The sequence below is a fragment of the Phyllostomus discolor genome, chromosome 8 (genome assembly GCF_004126475.2).
Source record: "Phyllostomus discolor isolate MPI-MPIP mPhyDis1 chromosome 8, mPhyDis1.pri.v3, whole genome shotgun sequence".
Lineage (NCBI taxonomy): Eukaryota > Metazoa > Chordata > Mammalia > Chiroptera > Phyllostomidae > Phyllostomus > Phyllostomus discolor.
In genome coordinates, this window is record NC_040910.2 from 87,260,704 (window position 1) to 87,279,562 (window position 18,859).

Genomic DNA, 18,859 nt, shown 5'->3' on the forward strand with positions numbered 1-18,859 from the left:
GTGAAAGGAAGGAATACGAGTCTCAAAACAATACAGTGGACCAGAAGGAAGATAGAATCAACCAAGCAGGAAAGCATGATGAAATAAGAATTCAAAAAATTGAGGAAAAGATTAAGAGCATCCAAGACACCTTTAAACGTTCCAATATCCGAATTATAGGGGTACCAGAATTGGAAGGGGAAAAGCAACAGACTGAGCACGTATTTGAACAAATAATAAAGGAGAACTTCCCCAATCTGGCAAAGGGGACAGTCTTCCAAGAAATCCAAGAAGCTCAGAGAGCCCCAAAGAAGTTGGACCCAAGAAGAAACACACCAAGGCACATCATAATTACATTAGCCAAGGTAAAAACGAAGGAGAGAATCCTAGAAGCAGCAAGAGGTAAGGGGACAGTAACCTACAAAGGAGTTCCCATCAGACTGTCAGCTGATTTCTCCAAAGAGACCTTACAGGCAAGAAGGGGCTGGAAAGAAATAGTCCAAGTCATGAAAGACAAGGACCTACATCCAGGATTGCTCTATCCAGCAAAGCTCTCATTTAGAATGGAAGGGCAGATAAAGTGCTTCTCAGATAAGGTCAAGTTAAAGGAGTTCATCATCACCAAGCCCTTATTTTATGAAATGCTAAAGGGACTTATCTAAGAAAAGAAGATAAAGAAAAGACATGTATAGTAAAAGGACAGCAAACTCACAAATATCAACAACCACACCTAAAGCAAAACCAAAAGAAACTAAGTAAACAATTAGAACAGGAACAGAACCACAGAAATGGAGGGCACATGGAGGGTTAGCAGCAGGGGGGTGGAGGAGGAGAGAGGGGGAAAAGGTATAGAGAATAAGTAGCATAGAATGTAGGTTGAAAATAGATAGGGGGAGGGCAAGAATAGTACGGGAAATGTAGAAACTAAAGAACTCATAAGTATGACACATGGACATGAACTAAAGGGGGAAATGTGGGTGGGAGGGGGTACAGGGGGGAGGGGAGAGAAGGGGGGAAATGGGACAACTGTAATAGCATAATCAATAAAATATATTTTAAAAAATAAAAAATAAATAAAAATAAATAAATAAATTAAAAAAGAAAAAAAACAAAAAACAAAACAAAAAAAAAATGGACATCACTTATATCTGTGATCAGGAATGGTATGACTTGAGCACTTGCTACTTGAAAACAATTTTGGTTTTACAATAGTATCACTAAGAGGTACATATGGATATTTTGAAGTCATGAAAAGTTATATTTTGAAGGACATAAAATTTCAGAAAAGATGTCATATACAATAAGCATAATGAATAATGAACAATATAATTATATTTTCAAAATTATAATTAAATAAGCATAGATTACAAATATTAAAGAACTCAGTTACTTAATATAAATACCTTGAGAAGTTTTTTTTATCTTTGAGTTTCATGGCCAAAGTGTTAAGTATTTGTATTACAATGCTGGCTTTTATGTGGAAAAACATGCCTGGTGTGTGTATACAATTCTTACTTGCAATAAATTTACTGATGCAAGAAAAATAAAAGAAACTGGAAGTACCAATGTAAAGACAAATCATATATGTTACATGTTAAAAGATATCTCCTATAAATATACATTGTATTGATAAACGAGACATTATCCTTGTCACCAAATTTGTTTTTGATATAAGGTTAAGAGAAGTGAGGGTTCCAACAGGTGGCCCAGCCACTATTGCATAGGTAAGGAAACTCTCTCCCCCTTGTGTTCAGTTTCTGTAATGACTCCCTGACAAACAGAACAAGAAAAACTTGGCTCTTCATAGAAGAAAACCTCTCACATCCAGATCAAAATTACTTCAGTGACTATAGACTAAGGGGAAATTAGATAGCAAAACTGATAATCCAAGCCTCTATCTATAAAGGTTTTTTTTTAATCCTTACCCAAGGACCTGCCCACTGATTTTTTTAGGGAAAAGGGAAGGGAGGGAGAAAAACATGGATGTAAGAGAGAAACAATTGGCTGCCTCTCCTACACAGTCTCGAGAGACTGAGCCCACACCCTGGGTATGTGCCCTGACTGGGAATCAAACCCACAACCATTCAGTTTACAGGACGACAATCCAACCAAGTGAATCACACTGGCCAGGGTGAATTTTCAAATATAGCTCATGAAAGATTATTGACAGATAATACAAACTATGGCCATGCAGCTAGCAATATATTACTTACATACTTCTCCAGCAACTCAAGAAAAAAAGCAAGCACACTAACTCTCCTCGCAACTTATGCCCCCAGAATGCAGTCAAAGCTTTAAGTACCTTCTCCACACTGTCAACTCCCACACCAAGTCCAGACTGTGTCACTGAGCTCTGGACTGATACACGCCCATGTGACAGCAGGTGGGTGCCATGCCAACGAGGCATCTCCAATATAACAAGTCCTCCACAGAACTCTTGATCCTGCTCTCCAAACATGCTCCTCCACCAATCCTGTTGGCTCTACCTCCTAAACATATCCAGGACCTGACTGCCTTTGTCAAACGACCAGTACCCCTGATCCAAGCCAGTATCATCTTTAGCTGGACTATTGCAATCAACTTCTAGCTGGCTTACCTGCTTCCACTCTTGCTATCTATCCAACCACCACACCTTGGCCTCTAGTTTCCAGATGGCAGCCTTATGATATCCTTTCAAAGCACAAGTCAGACATGATCATATTGAAAACCCAATCCTTAACAATGGGCTCTTCCTGTACAACCTGATGGAGGCTATTACATTCCCCCTTGGTACTGCTACTCTAGCTGCACTGGCCTTCCTATTGCTCCTTGAAACCACAAGAATTAGGCCTTGGCATTTGTGGTTCCCTTTGCCTGGTGCACCCTTCCCCTAATGTGTACATGACATGACACTTCCATTTGGTCCCCTACAAAGGTCACCCTGAGGAGGCATTCCTGACTATCCTATTTGAAATACCAGTTGCTACTCACCCTTTACTCTGACATTAGGTTATAAACGTATATGTTTACTTATTTCATTAATCTGTCTCTTCAATAATCACATTAGGAAACCAGTTTTTTGTTCACTGCTGCATATCCAAGGTGTTGAGCAGGCCTGGCACATAGTAGGCAATGCTCCCAAAACACTGTTGAATGAATGAATGAGTTCTTTACTTTTCACTGACTTTTGCTAGAGAAAAAAGTTGATATCTATTCATGATTATAGCTCAAGAGTGGCTGGTGCTGCTATGAAGCATTTAGACTGCCTGGGCACAGGACACAAAGCACTGTGCTCAAAGCCTGTTACAGGTCCAATGTCTGAGAGGGGTCTCAAAGTGCCCAGCAATAATGTCCTCTATACGCAGGTCAGGTGTAAGGAAGAAAACACAGATCCATCAGAGACTAAACAGTGGGAAGAAATGACCACTAGGGTGGAAGGAGAATGCAGGCTCTGAATTTTAACATTTTGCTGGAGCAGCCTTTGTTTTCACTTAACCTATTTCTAGTAGACATTTTTCCATTATACTTTTTTTTTTTAATGCCTCAACTACTGGCAAGTTCTGGATACTGAACCTCTTTCTTGGTACTAAGGCAAAGTACTCTGATTTTGCTGACCTTGATCAACCCCAGATGGTCTCACTTGAAGACAAAAGAAATGAAAAAAGACTTTAATCTTATAATCCCTTCTATAAACAATCTGTAAAAATATGGCAGGTTTCTGGCTTGTAATACTTTACTTTTTATGAGGTCATGCAGCGCAGTGGAAATACAGCACAGCAAAAATGAAATTAGGAAGACTTGGGATATGGTCCCGTTTCTGCCTCTGGTGTCGCTGCACACAGTTTACTAGCTACTGTGGGCTTGTTTCCTCTCTTTGAAATGGACTCAGCAACACTCACGTTATTAATACTTTAAAATTTTGATTTCCAAAAATGAAAACACATTAAAGGAAATACCGGGTCCTTGACAACAGAAAGTGTAAAAACAACCTGCCGCAGAGGTTAACGGCAAGATCCAAAAGTGTTCACACCTTGCAACTTGAATATCAACCCATACTGCACTGCCAGAGGACCTGCAAAACCTCTTACTTTAGAAAGCTTTTTTTCCCCTGTTCATTCAATTTCATATGCCTTCCATGTAGACTACAAAATGGTACTAATCTAGAGCTGGGGTTGTCCAGTACAGTAGCCATGAGTCAGGTGGAGCTGCTGAGCACCTGAAATGTGCTCAGTGGGAACTGAGTTGTGCTGTATGGGTAAAAAAACAGCCAGAGTTTGAAGACTTAGTATGAAAATAGAATGTAAAATATCTTAATAATTTGTATATTCATTACCTGTTGAAATGATAGCATAGGATATATTGGATTAAATAAAATATATGACTAAAATATATTCACCTGCTTCTTTTAGCATATACTAATGAGGCCATTTGAAAAATTTAAATTATGTATGTGGCTCATATTATATTCATTACATTAGATGTTTCTGCTCTAGACTATCAATCAGAACCAAAGAACTGACTAAGACCTAACTCTTGGAAAGCACTGTGTGCGTGCTCTCTCCCTGAGAAGTGTTTCCACTTACTGCTCTGCTGCACTGGCACACAGATTTTCCAAGGCCTCCCCCCGGGGTATAGCCCACTGAGGGTAAACACATGTGTGCGGCATGGCAGGATGGTGGTCCCTTCAGGGGTACCTGGCGCTGGGGAAGGCGGAGTCACCATCCTCGGCTCTGGAGAGCTGAGGGACTTCCTCGGGACAGAAGCAGGAGGCTTGCTTGGAGTGATGGCTTGCAGCTGCCAGTCTGAGGTCTGAGGCTCAAGCTCCTGTGCTGGGTCTCTCTGCCAGGGGCAGTGATACTGCTTCCTGAGAAGGAAAGGCCAGCTCGCAGGGCTGCCGGAGGTCCCACAGCTGCCTGCACAGATTTTATCATGCTTGCTTTAAAGAGGTAACAACTCAGGCCCTGGGGTCCTAAAGTGTTAGACATTTACAAGTATTCATGTCCGGGGAACTTGCACTTAATAGAACACGCTGAATAACAACCTAAGTAGAATCCTTGCCACATTCTTCTCTTTAACCCTCCCCCCATCAATAGTCTTGGGGGACTGAAATGTTAACACTTAATCCTTCCCTTGACCTGAGAGATACTACTAATCCCATAGGCACCAAAGTGAACAGCACTTCAGAGTCACCTATTTCTAAAATAGTGTTTAGACAGCAGAAAATGATTAATTCTTTTTAGTCTTAAAGCTCTTGTTCATTCAGCATGTGCAGAGCAAAATCTGCATGGATTTCTGCTTGTTACTGAGTGAAAAATCATTTTTCTAAAGATATAAAGATAGGACATAAAATTTAGTTGCAATAATTATATTTTTAAACCTAACCCTAAGAAATTACCCAAAAGTGCATCAACCCAGTACTTATTCACAATACTTAAGTGAATGCCTGTTACATAAAACTTATGTTTGTCCCACTTTTGATTTGTTTCAAAACTGGATGATTTGGTTTTTTAATAGCAGACTGTTTTCCTGATCTTACAATGCAGAGCAGGTACAAATGGGCATTACATCTTGTCCAAGTAATTGTGACCCCACTTTATACACTTCACCAAATTTGACTTTTTAGGTTATAACTAATGCTAACCTACAGGACTAAACCTGCGCTTACTTTGTAGGAAAATGAAAACCAGTGGATGGAGCCCTGGCTGGTGTGGCCCAGTGGATTGAGCACCAGTCAACAAACCAAAGGGTGGCTAGTTTGATTCCCAGTCAACACACATGCTGGGTTTTGGGCCAGCTTCCCAGTAGGGGGTGTGCGAGAGGCAACCACACACTGATGTTTCTATCCTTCTCTTTCTCCCTCCCTTCCCCTCTGTCTAAAAATAAATAAATAAATTTTTAAATGGATGGATTGAATAATAATTAAAAGTACATTATTTGGGAAAAAGACAGTACTGGGGAAACAGAACCCATAACAGAATTCACAGAAGTCCATGCTCCATGGGTTCTCTTCTCAGTATACAAAATGACCAAGCATTCACTCCCCAACTGATTTAATGGCAAACCATCATTTCCTAAATGACTTAGAGGCTTAATCAAGTAGGGGACTGGATGTGAGGGAAATCACTGATTCAGTTATAAATGTTCTTTAAATCATACTGCATGGATAACAAAGGAAAAATTGGGTTTCAAAGTTTGAAACAATAATTACCTTTAAGTTTCACCTTTGAGGTTAAGATGGGAAAGGGAGAAATGCTCTCCGCTCACTAGCACCCAGTCCGATGACCATCCTAACATCTCGTCACCGTGACCGGCACACGCTGATCAAGCAGAAGCAGTTTGTTCCGTCTGAGGTTTTTAGCCTGTTCCCCAGCACGAAAATGAACCCATGATCATCAGGCCATCCTGGTCCTTCCTGGCACAGCCACAGGTAATGCTATCACATTCTCTCCCCCAGTCAAGTAAGCACTGCAAAGAAGTGAGAGAGATATTATTGCAGGAAAAAACCCAGCAGCTGCTCTAAGCCCACAGGGAAAGCGTAACACTCACAAACATAAGGGCCATTATAGCCAATTATTTGCAAGAAGCCTCACAAATGACTGTTGATTAAAGCTGACAATTGCAAGGTAACCTCCATCACCAGCAAAAGGTTGGTGTAGTACAAGTGCCAGTCTTATTTTCACTTGCAGGTATTCTAGAAAGGAGATCGCATTGTAAGCTGCTAAAATCAGAAACAAGCTGTTGGTTCTTTCACATAGAAACTGACAACAAGCAGAGAAAAAACGGATGTGAGGCAGCCCAGAGGGTAGAGAAAGTTCAGAGAACAGGAGAAGGTATGTGAGTGGAGAAGGTGACCTGGTGGGTCTCACAGAGGGAGAGCACCTCTTTTAGAAAACTGAAGCAGGACTTATGGTCAAGATGGAGGCATAGGTAGACACACTTCACCTCCTCGCTCAGCCACCGAGAGAATTACAACTATTTCTCCAAATAACAATCAGAACCATCAGAAAATCAAGCTGTATGGAAGTCTGACAATCAAGGATTTCAAGAAGCCACATTCATCCAGGTAGGAAGGAGGGGCAGAGTTGCAGAGATGGGTGGGGAAGTGTGGAAGATGCGGCACGGCACTGGGAGGAGACGGTGGTGGTGGTGGTGGTGCAACAGGCAGGCCCACATTCACGTGTGGTGGATAAAAACTGGGAGGGGTACCATGGGAGCAAGTAAACCCAGCTCCAGACCACACTGCACAGCCTAGGGTTCTGGGAAGATAAATCCCCGTAACTTCTGGCTGTAAAATCCAGTGGGGGTTGGGACAGTGGAAAAAACTGCCAGATTTTTAAGAGAGTTTGTTTAAATGGCCTGCATGGACTTAGAACATATTCAAACCCACCCACTCTGGGATTCAACACCAGGGTAATAGCTGGAAGGGTGCCAGTTACATACGGGAAGTGGGTAAAGTGACCGGAAATGGGGAAAGTGCTGGGCAAACCTCCAGATGCCAGACAGCAGCACTGTCCTCTCCCCAAGCCCTGCCATTCACACAGAGCCACAGAGTGGAGAAGTGGGTTGCCCAGCCCTTGCAATTACCTAAAGCTCCACCCCACACAATTTACAGGTGCCTTTTAAAGAGTCCAAGTAGCTCTACCTAGTACACAGAAACAAGCACAGGAAGGCTGCCAAATTGAGAACACAAAGAAATATGACCCATAGGAAAGAACAGAACAAAACCCCAGAAAAAAGAACTAAATGAAACAGAGATAACCAACCTACCAGATAGAGTTCCAAGCACTAGTGATCAGGATGCTCAAAGAACTCATTGGGTATGTCAAAAACATAAGGGCAGAATGAAGGTTACACCAAGTGAAATAAAGAAAAATATACAAGGAACCAACAGTGGAAAGGAGGAAGCCAAAAATCAAACCAATGATTTGTAACACAAGGAAGGAAAAAGCATTCAATCAAAAGAAAAAAGAATGTAAAAAAAAGATAGGCTTAGGAACCTCTGGGACAACTTTAAATATACCAACACCCGAATCAGAGGGGTGCCAGAAGGAGAAGAGGGAGAGCAAGATATTGAAAATTTATTTGAAAAAAATAACGGAAGAAAGCATCCCCAATTTGGCAAAGGAAATAAGACATACAGGTTCAGGAAGCACAGAGTCCCAAACAAGTTGGACCCAAAGAGGACCACACCAAGACACATCATGATTAAAATGCCAAAGGTTATGTCCTGGCTGGTGTGGCTCAGTGGCTTGAATGTCAGCCTGTGAACCATGTTCACGTTTGATTCCCAGTCAGGGCACATGCCTGGGTTGTGGGCCAAATCCTCAGTAGGGGGTGCGTGAGAGGCAACCACACATTGATGTTTCTCTCCCTCTCTTTTTCTTTCCCTTCCCTTATCTCTAAAAATAAATAAATCTTTTTAAAAAATAGAATGCCAAAGGTTAAAGATAAAGAGAGAATCTTAAAAGCAGCAATAGAAACACAGAGAGTTACCCACAAAGGAGCTCCCATAAGACTATCACTTGATTTCTCAAAAGAATCCTTGCAGGCAAGAAGGGACTGGCAAGAAGTATTCAGAGTGATGAAAAGCAAGGACTTACAACCTAGATTACTCTATCCAGCAAAGCTATCATTTAGCACAGAAGGGTAGATGAAGTGTTTCTCAGACAGGATAAAGCTAAAGGAGTTCATCATCACCATGCCATTATTACATGAAATGTTAAAGGAACTTGTTTAAGATGAAAACTATGAACATTAAAAGGGCAACAAATTCACGACTATCAACAACTGAAGCTTTAAAAAAAAAACCTAAATAAACAACCAGAACAGGAATAGAATCATAGGTATAGAGATCATTTGGGGAGTTATCAGCTGGAAGGAAGGAGCAGAGGGAGGGGGGAGGAGGAAAAGGGAGAATGGGGGAAAAGGTACAGGGATTAAGAAGCATAATTGGGCCCTGGCTGGTGTGGCTTAGTGGATTGAGCGCCAGCCTGAAAACCAAAGGGTTGCAGGTTCAATTCCCAGTCAGGGTATATGCTGGATTTCAGGCCACATCAACAGTAGGGGGTGCATGAAAGGCAACCACACATTGATGTTTCTCTCCCTCTCTCCCCTCCCTATAAAATAAATAAATAACACCTTTTTTTTAAAGCAGCATAATTAGTAGGTACAAAATAGTAGGATATCAAGAACAGTATAGGAAATGCAGAAGCCAAAGAACTTATAAGCATGACCCATGACATGAGCTAAGGAGGAGATTGCTGGAGGGAAGGGGGTACTGGGCAAAAGGGGAAAAAATTGGGACAACTGTAATAGCATCATCAATGAAATTCATTTTAATAAAAAAGAACTGAAGCAAATCACCCCCTGGAAATTAGAGTTTGAAAATCCTTTCTTGGGACACACACAGCTATGTTTACCCTATTTATTTACTTACTAGTTACTGCTGGTCCTAGCCTTCACAGGAGACATATAAATAAACATATTTGAAGAATGGATATGATGGATGTGCTTGCTATCACAGACCAGGCTAAAAAAACAAAAGCGTTTAGAGTTTTTATCATTCAAAATGAGCTTCATTTCAAGTTCAAGTGTTTTGAAGGTGCTTCTCTTCTGTTACTTTGATACAAGACAGGATCAGTAAACAGTTTATTCCAGAGAAGTACTTGATCCAAAAGAAAGCATAAGGTACAAGTACTTATTTTAATTACTCCTATATGAAGGTTCTGATTTTTGGGCAACAGCAAGGCATTTTATTATCCACTCTTTCCACTCCTTAAAGGCTTCCACAGGTTTTGGCAAATTCACATTATCCTCGCGACTATGTTTTGGAGTGACTCGAGGTGTGTCAGCAGAGTCATCGTCAATCCACCTCACCAGTGCCTTGGAAAGAAGAAAAGAGATTAGTATTTTAACAAACCATAGCAAAATAGTTTAGACAAGGGGAAAACACTGGCTTCTAAATCAGATTCTCTAAATTAGTGACTTAGATTAACCCACGAAGATGTTCCACTTGATAAAGATTGATATGAATATGAAAAAAACACTTATGCTGACATACTAAAAGAATATATACCAAAAATATGCAAACTTACGAATTACAAATTACAGTCACAAGTATGCATAGGAGAAAAGATTAAAAAGAAATACACTAATCCTCAGTTTCTGGGGGTAGGAAAATAATTATTTTCTTTTCTCAACTTGCTAAATGTTCCACAAAGCATTCTACTGTGATTTTGTTTGATGTGACTGTATGCATACGTAAGTATGCACACAGCTAAGGGAAGACGAATGTGTATGGAGACACGTTAGGCGTCTGCTGCAGTCACCTGCATGGTTGTATCCATGAGTAGTTAACTGGTGTCTATCGCTGTTTGTGGACATGTGTGGACACACACATTCACACACTGAGATTATGTACTTTGTCTCTTCTTTCTTAAAAATCTTTTCCTCCAATGACTATCATACCTCAGTCCCATATTTGGTGAGGTAAATCATCTCCACATATTTACATAGTTTTTAAAAATAAACTTTGCCACACATATCAATATTTATTCTGTTCTGAAACTTCAGGTTCTCTTGCCTTAAATGAATGGCAAATACAGAAACCTCTTCCACCATTTCTCATTGCACTATAACTGTAAGGCACTCAGAGGCAAGTCGAAGTTTTTAAGGATATTTCTTTGTACCTTCTTTTTTCTAACCACAGCTTCCTGCTTATCTTTGCACTAATTTCCTCTGATAAATGACAGCTCCAGAGAAGGGCCTAATAGAATATGTAGTTTACTACCTATATAACCACTTCCCCCTTTTTGACTATACTACAAATTACTTTGTATCTTTCTATAATGTTGAAGCCAATAGCACACTGCAACTTGCGTAAACAGATAGGGCACAGGTGTAGGGGGCGCCGGTCAGCCTCTTCCAAGTGGTTGGAGCCTTGCATTAGGCATGCGAGCCACTGGCAGTGTCGAAGTCCAAATATGTGTCCAATCTCGTGAGTTAAAGTCTGCAAGACATTCACATTGAAGCTTTATAGTGCCACCATTATCAACAATCAGTTATGCACCCCTTCTTTTTCTTACTTTTCCAAAAAAACAAATTTATAGGAATCAAATCCCTTATAGTCATCACCTCAACGATCTGCCCAAAGACTTAACCCCTCATTTCCTTAAATGTGTTACTGCTTTCCTCACTATACCTAGCCGCTTACTTACCACTGCATCAGGGATTCTCAGTCTTGATACCACTGATACTTTGGGGTCATTGTTTGAAAGAAGGAGGCTATCCTGACCCTGTAGGATGGTCAGCAGCATCCCTGGCCTCTAGCTATTAGATGCTAGTAGCATCCACTCCCCAACTGTGACAACCCAAAATCTCTCCCCGTATTGCCAAATGATCTCTGGGTGGTGAACTGCTGATACGTTATAGACAATGCTCTAGAGCAGTGAAAAAGTTGTTTAAATTCTGGGGCCCTTTTCCCAGAGATGCAGGGTCAGTAGGTCTGGGAGGAGGGGTTTGACCTGCATGTTAACAACCATATGAGGTGATGCTGAGGCAGGGAATATACATTGAAAACACTGCTCTATGAAGTGTAGTTCTCAAACCCCACAGAGAGTACAGGTGAAAGCAAAAAGCCTATGACCTTGACTGTGGAAAACGCATAAAACGAGGAGAAAGGCTTTCCAAAGAGCAGTGGTGGGGTAGACCTCAGGAACTACCAGTAGAACTAACTACAGCAGAAGGCAGCCTGGAGACCACAAGAAAGGCCATCCTCCTTGAGAGGCTAGGGAACAGAAGTCTTCCAGGCCCCAGCAAAGCAGCTCTCTTGATGACCACAGCAGCCTGAAAGGGTAGGTTACTGACTCACACCAGAATCTGGAATTAATGTAACGGGGAGGATGTGGGAACAGCCAGGGCTGTTGGTAACTAATAAGACAAAAAACTGGCATAGATCCTGTAAATTTCATTAAGGTATCCATTTAAATTGTTTTTACTGATAAACTCAGTCAAGCAATAGCCACCAAAAGTATACAAAATGACACAAACTCATTTATAACACTACCTTAAGGAGTGTTGATGTAAAGTTGAGAGGAATGAGAACTAAGATCTCTTTAAAAATAGTCCTGCTGGATTTTATAAACAACTCACCTTACAGGACCGAAGCAGCAAAACGCTAGTCACTGCAGGAATGTAATAGTCATCAAAAACCGAATAGTCACTTGAAGACTTTTTCTGGAATGCCTTTGCTTTGCCTTCATAGCTTGAGCTGTAAAAATCACTGCCATACCTGGCAAAGCTGAATATCCCCACACCTATAGAGAAAGGACAAGCAACAACAGAATGAGAGTTAAGATTCCTGAAGGAAAGACCAAAAGAGAGCCTGCTAGGGCATCCGGTTGGGCACACACATCTGGTTGCCTGTGTTCAGAGGCCAGTGTGCTTGAGGTTTCCCAAGACAAAGGGAGATTTTGCCCCAGATCCCTATCAAAACCTTCTTCTACTGTGCCATTTGCCCTGACTGCAAAACTCACTCGTCTTGACGTCAAATTCTTGACAAATTAGAAGTTCCAGACGGGTTTTGTTTCCCCACAAAAGAAGTCTTTTTCTCAAAGAATAGTCCAAATCGAGCACCCCAGGAGGAATAAAGAAAAGGATCATGTGAACACCCCACCCTCATGTGTTTTCTCTTTAAGGACACAATGAACAGATCTCTAGGACCTGTGTCAGTGAGGTTCCTGTCCTCCCCTCATGCCATGCTACCGAGGAAAAGAGCCCTGCCACTGCCCCATGCCTTGGAGACCATGTTTTGACCATGGCTTTAGAGAGAACACAGAACCTCTTCCCCTCCCCCCTGCTTCTGAAGCACAGCACAACTCTTGCTGTGTGGCTGGGGTCGGGTGACCAGAGTAAACCTCCTTGCAACTGACTTCCTGTGTTAGGTCTTAGGTTTGTCTAAACCATCTTCACACACATGGAGGGCAGAGTATGATTTTCAGCTCATTCTAAAGGAGCTTGCTTTGTAATTTGACTTGTTTATGTTGTCACTTTTATTTATGCCCTTAATTTGTTTATGGAAAGTCATAAGGATTTTTTGTTACAGAAATGATTTCATGGTAAGTTTGTCCAATCCAACTAGATTCAAAAAGAATGCTCCTCAGCCCACTCTTGGAAAGTGTCCACTGGTATTTGAAATTTAGGAAAAGAAAGCATTCTGAAAGTTAAGAAAAACAGAATCTACTCATGTGTCACAAGTAACCTCATCTGGCCAAAGAAGTGTGGGCATATTGCACTACAATCCCTTTAGCAAGAACCACTTTTTCTAATAATCCTATAAATAGATTTTCTTTATAATTAAATATTTCTCAATTTAAAAACATGAATCTCTGTAAACTTAGAGAATAGTCACTTGTAAGATAGATACTGTCTCACTGCTTAGCAGATCAATGCTGCTAGCTTACTACTACTTCTCATATATGATGCAATATTTAAGAAACTTAAACAAAGTAGAAACATTTTAAAAAAATGCTTTCTGACCTCCTAAAATGCACAAGATAAATTAGCTAGCAATAAATAGTTTTAATTTCTTAAAATGTTTCCATCTCTACCAGGTTAAAAATAAGAGGGGACATAAAAATTTAGCTTATACAACTTTATTTTCTATAGAAAGTGAGCTCATACAGAACTCAGGAAAACAGCAGTTACCCAAGTCTCTAAGAGAATGTATTGATAGGGTCATGGGGAGGTTGGGGGGCTATAAGAATGTAATGGAGAATTGAGGATAAAGGGGTAGTGCCCTAGGCCCCTACCTCTGATGAATGTGTAAGACAAAGAGATATCTAATAGAAATATTTGTCAGGAAGAAGCTAAGGTGTTATCCAGACAGTAACTTGGGCACTCATATATTACAATCCCAAACATTACAGTACAGTTACTCATCATCCTCAGAACAGTAACAGACTGCCCTTAGTTTCCTGGACTTTCCCCCTTCAAACGGATCTCAGACCCTGGGGATCAAGGGTAGAGAAATGAAAGCAAAAATGGATGTATGGGAGAACAGAAGTGAAGACAAAAAGAAAATTAAATAGGCAAAAATATTATTTTCTTCTGGATCCTTCCCCTCCTCCATATTACCATGCAGGGTTCCTACTTAGTCAAAACTCATTATATCCCAGATGTAAAATTGAAGTTCACTTTTTAAAATAAAGTATATTCCTTTAAAATAAAATAAGACACAGGTTAAGCATACAGTTATAAAGCAGTCTGTGGTTATTCCATCTATGCATGATGACTACAAAAACAGTTAAAAAACAATTAGCAAAATTTCACTTACATTAATGACAGTTCAAATATCCTCAATTTATTTAATTCAATTTATTACCAAATTACTTAGATTTCCCATATGCTGCTCAGAATGCCTATATATGTGTTAGGCATATATAGCTTTTTATGTACCAGCACTTCTATGTAAATTATCTCAAAATGACCTTGTGAAACAGGTATTATTAGCTTCAAGGTCATACAGATAGTAAATGGCTGACCTGGGGAAGAACCCAGCTCATCGGAATCGATCAACAACACACCTCCTAATACAGCATGATGCTGCACCAGAAGAACATAGCTGTAAGTATCAAAATTACAACTGGTTGGAATTTTTTCCCTCTTTCAACATCTCCAAAGAGTCTCAAGTTGAAGAAGTTTCTATAAACAATGTCAAAAAGGAATACCATCTGTCAAAGAGGCCTGTCCAAAGACAAAATTCCAGGAGTTTCTTGGGTAAAGGTCAATCATTGTTATTCCCACAATACAGAAGGCATCTTCAGGTTTCTTCTTTTTTAAGAACTTCAGGATGTGCCCTATTCAAAAAGATATATACATGTGCTTTAAATCTATCTCCACATCCTTTACTCAATTACAATTTAAAGTTCTTTAACCCACCTGCATGTATTTGTAGGTTTTGTGTGTTATCATTGACTCTAAAGGAACACTTGGTTGCAGTGACAGGAACCGGTTCTAGGAGTTTTACTGTCAAGCCATAGAAAAATGCTTCACAGTAGCCCTTGAGCCATTTAATATATTCTTCACTGATAACTCTGGTGTTTCCTAGAGATCCTATAATTGAGAAGAAAATTTAAAGACATACTTTAGGATGATTAAAAAGTTCAATCTTTACCTCAGTCTATAATTGTAAATTTGGAATTAGAAACAAACCAACTCTAAATTTGCAAAACACCTTTATCGTTCATTAATGTGAATATGAATTAGAAACAAAATGTCCTCTTTTAAGGCAGTTTGGCTACAAAATTTGGACCATTAGATGAGATCAACAGCCCAAACTATCCCTGGCAACAGCACCACTGTGCAACCAACCCAAATCCAGCATATTAACAATATGTACCGATACACTGTATATAAATACTGTGTTTCTCTGGAGAGGGTGTCTTTCTGGAAGGATCATTGAAAAACTCTTCAAAGTCTTGGGGAGGCTCAGGATGGGAGGTGATCCAATCTGATTGAGAATGCAAGGTAATGGGTTCAAAGAGATCACTGGCTGGTCGGAAGGCTTCATTCATCAACCGCCTTTCTGCAGCACCCAACTTCTCATACTGGGACACAAGCACTGGGTTCTTTGAAATGAGAGCTGCTCTAAGTGTCTGCTCCGAGTGCCGTATTGTTTGCATCTACCAAGAAAACACAGCTAGTCAAATATAAAATGTACATACATGCTGGAGACGTTAATCTATCCACCCCCCAACATGTGTCTCTAATCACCCCCCCCCCCCCGGCCCCCACAAATGGACTGACTGACTGCTAATGCCTTGGAGGGGTCACACCCAACTACTGTTTGCTTTCCCTATTTCCAGTCAGTTTCTTGGGGAAGGTACCTTAAAAAATGAAAATCCTGAGATTCATTCCTCCATCTCTTACGGGCCTTGATCCCATTATAAAAAACCAGTAGTAACCCATAAGAGCATGACCTGATTTCCGATCACTGTCACTTGGGTAATAATACAGATATTATGAATTGACTCATTAAGGCCACCTGAGAAACACTCATCCTCCCCAATGTGACTCAAAGGTGGCCGAGACCAAACAGAGGACTAATGTGAGGACGGCTGGTTCTGTAACTTAACTGCAGGCTGAGGACACATCTCAGCCCCTGACGAGGACCGTCTCCGGGTCAGGTCACCCTGGCGAAGACACCAGTGACTAACCGAAAGCCAGACTCACTATGGCAGGTCCCTTCCATGCGCAGCCTGTTTTTAGGTAGAGCTTCATTCATCCTTCTGTCTGAATGGGCCAAACAGCTCTTCCATCACAGGCTTTTTAGGTTTTCTAATTATCTAGACTTTTCCAGCTTAATGATACATATCTGATGGGGAAATTTAAGCCAGCGGCTCTCCCGGTTGGACATCCAAATCCTGGGGGCTCCTGAGTGAGGGAGAAATTCCCAAACCGAGGTCTCTACGGTCAAAGCTCCGATCCCAGCGCAGAATCGTCCTCACTGCCCCCAACAAACGGGCTGAAATCTGACTTCTAAGTGGACACAGTATCAAGCCAGGTGTGCCCTCCTCTTCCTACCTTTAGGAAGGAAGACTCCCGCTCAAGTGTTTACCTCTCAAGGACCTGCATCTCAGAGCCTGGTCGGGAAGGTGTTATGCGGGGTGCCTTCACCCTAACAGTAAAAATAACAGCGTTTTAAAGCCCGATATTAAGAAGTCTCCCGAGTCTACTCTGGGTGGAGCCCTGGAGCAGAACGGGGTCACCTCCGTGGGCTGCAGGCCCGCAATCCCGCCACGCCGAAACCTGCACAGTGCGGGCCGCCGGGACAAGTTAGTCACCGGGGCTTGTTGCCTCTGGCAACCGGCACCTGCGGCTCGCCCTCGCGGGCGCCGCCCGCGCCCCGACGGGGGGTGGGGTGGGGGATTCCCCGCGGACTCTCGCTGCGTCTTCTTTCCCTGAGGCGCCTCCTCCCGCGCCGGCCCCTCCTCCCCGAAGACACCGCGGTGCCCGCTGTTCTCCCTCCTTCCGCTGCGGCTGCACCCCCACACCCTCACCCCTGAACACCACTAGCCACGGTCCCCACCCTCCACGACCCGGGGAGCGCGGCCCAGGAAGCCCCGGCCCGGCTATGACGTCTACAAAAAACTACCTTTGCCCCTCCAGGCTTTGATGACGCCCGCGTGCCCGCCTACAACGGCGGCCCCTGCGCGCTTGCGCCTAGCGGCCGGCGCTTTGCCCCGCCCCTTGTGAAACGTCACACTCCGTCACGCCCAGCCTCTTAGAGCGCGCCACGTCCTTGCCACGCCCCGAAGCATACAACTGTCCATTGTACAAAGAGTCCAAATTCTAGCAGCAGGCGCTGCCCTTGTGTCCCAGGGCAGAAGAGGGTCGCCAGGGGGCGATGAGGCGCCGCAATCAGCCCCCGAGGTCGCCTTTCCTCCTCTGGCCCTCGCGGGGGCGCCGCCAATATTCTCTCAAGGGATGCCCTTTGGCCGCAGGACCCAAGGGAAGCTGGAGCGAGGCACCCTTCTCCGGAGGCCGCGTCAGGCAGCAGTGGTTCCCCCTGGGGCAGCACCGGCGCCCCGACTTTGCCTGATTGTGAATGTGCTTGGTGAGCCGTGGGTTTGAAAAGTGACTAATTTAACCAGCCCGGTCCAAATATAAGTCACCCGTGGCCGGTGGCTGACGCACAGCCTCAGCACGCTCCCTGGTGCCGTCACCCACTGTACTTTCCCTCCTTTATTTGGTTGCTTCTTTATTTGGTTGCAGCGATTGCAACGGCCAGCCGGGGCGCGAGGAAGCGCCAACCACAACCGCGAAGTGCAGCTGCAGCCTACAGAGTCGTGGGCAGCACAGAGGCGGTATCCCAGCCAAAAGCCGCCGGCTGTGTTTCTCCACCCACGACGTGCGTCCCTTGGTGTCTCACTGCGTCTGCCAGAGTGCGGCTGTGAAGTAGAACAGGTCCCCAGCGGATATCAACAAGTGGCCTTGGATAGGCCTCTTAACCACTTGGGGCTTGCGATTCGCATGTGGATGGAGAGGATAGAAGAGAGCTCTCATCCCAAAGGCCCTCTTCAGCCCTGGGAAGTTGAGGGTATCAAAACAGAGGGTCCCCTGACCCACCCCTCTACAGCCCCCTCATGCACCCCAGTGCCCATCAGACATTAGGACATGGATGGTCAGGCTGGCTAATGCCACTCAGTACTGCCACGGACAAATCGAGACCTAAGGAGCATCCCCTCTTCCATCCGGCTGGCCTCCAAACAAGCCCACCCTCCTACATACCCTCCTTCCTCTTAAACTCAGTTCATTCTCCAGTTTTGTCCCATGCTCTCCACTCAGTTCCTCCTAGCAACTTCCTGCAAAGGAACCCCACTAAGCCCTATTCTATTATAAACCTGTTCCTCAAACCTCCACTTTCTTCCACAGGTTCTCTTCCAAGACCTTCACCTTAAGGACACCCAACCTTCCTCCCTGGTCATCACTTCCTCCCTCTCAACCTTCACTCAAACGTACTTCCTAAGCCGTTTTTCATTTCCAAGCCATTGTCCTACCACTACAAAGTAATCTCTATTCTTTTGAAGTTCAGGATATTTTACCATACTCCAGTAGTTCTTCATCCAAATTCCTTTTCCCAAGCTCCAAAAAGGAAACACACACACTCTCTCTCTCTTTCTTAACGACCTCAGCACTTGTCTAATTGTTATCTTCTCCACCCTTAACCACTCGTTGACTCCCCTTGGAGGACATTGACTACGTAAATGTTTGATCTTTGAAACTCCATTGATTGCCTCAGCCTCTCATTTGTTCATCCTCCTGGATCTTGAAATCTCAACATTCATTCTCTGAACAGAGTGTTCATATCCACCCTTACCTGAATCCATTCTTCCATGAAATG

At 42.9% G+C, this 18,859-nt stretch overlaps 1 protein-coding gene across 6 annotated transcripts; it reads right to left on the reverse strand.

Moving 5' to 3' along the window:
- Window positions 1–1,164: 1,164 nt before the first annotated feature.
- On the reverse strand, window positions 1,165–17,204 carry AMZ2 (archaelysin family metallopeptidase 2). Of its 6 annotated transcripts, XR_004904847.1 has the most exons (9): window positions 17,111–17,161; window positions 16,574–16,633; window positions 15,356–15,638; window positions 14,896–15,069; window positions 14,685–14,813; window positions 12,109–12,272; window positions 10,790–10,966; window positions 9,395–9,840; window positions 1,165–6,423 (listed from the first exon to the last, which is right to left on the reverse strand). XR_004904847.1 is itself a non-coding variant. In XM_028521038.2 (8 exons), the coding sequence occupies exons 3-8, from the start codon at window positions 15,636–15,638 to the stop codon at window positions 9,661–9,663; spliced, it is 1,107 nt and encodes a 368-aa protein (XP_028376839.1). In that variant the 5' UTR covers window positions 16,574–16,633; window positions 17,111–17,151; the 3' UTR covers window positions 9,271–9,660. The 6 variants fall into 6 exon arrangements, 5 of the variants coding, with proteins under 5 accessions (XP_035889348.1, XP_028376839.1, XP_035889350.1 ...); XM_028521038.2 differs by lacking the exon at window positions 1,165–6,423 and having other exon boundaries at window positions 9,271–9,840; window positions 17,111–17,151; XM_036033455.1 differs by lacking the exons at window positions 16,574–16,633; window positions 17,111–17,161 and having other exon boundaries at window positions 6,343–6,423; window positions 9,656–9,840.
- Window positions 17,205–18,859: the final 1,655 nt, after the last annotated feature.

Excerpts from the sequence above, each read along its gene's own strand:
- AMZ2 (XM_036033455.1), bottom strand. The coding sequence starts at position 15,638 with ATGCAAACAATACGGCACTCGGAGCAGACACTTAGAGCAGCTCTCATT. Across the intron at positions 15,070-15,355 it reads TATTTATATACAGTGTATCG|GATCTCTAGGAAACACCAGA; the intron begins GTACATATTGTT and ends TCTCAATTATAG. Across the intron at positions 10,967-12,108 it reads TGCTGCTTCGGTCCTGTAAG|ACTTTAACTCACGAGATTGG; the intron begins GTGAGTTGTTTA and ends AATGTCTTGCAG.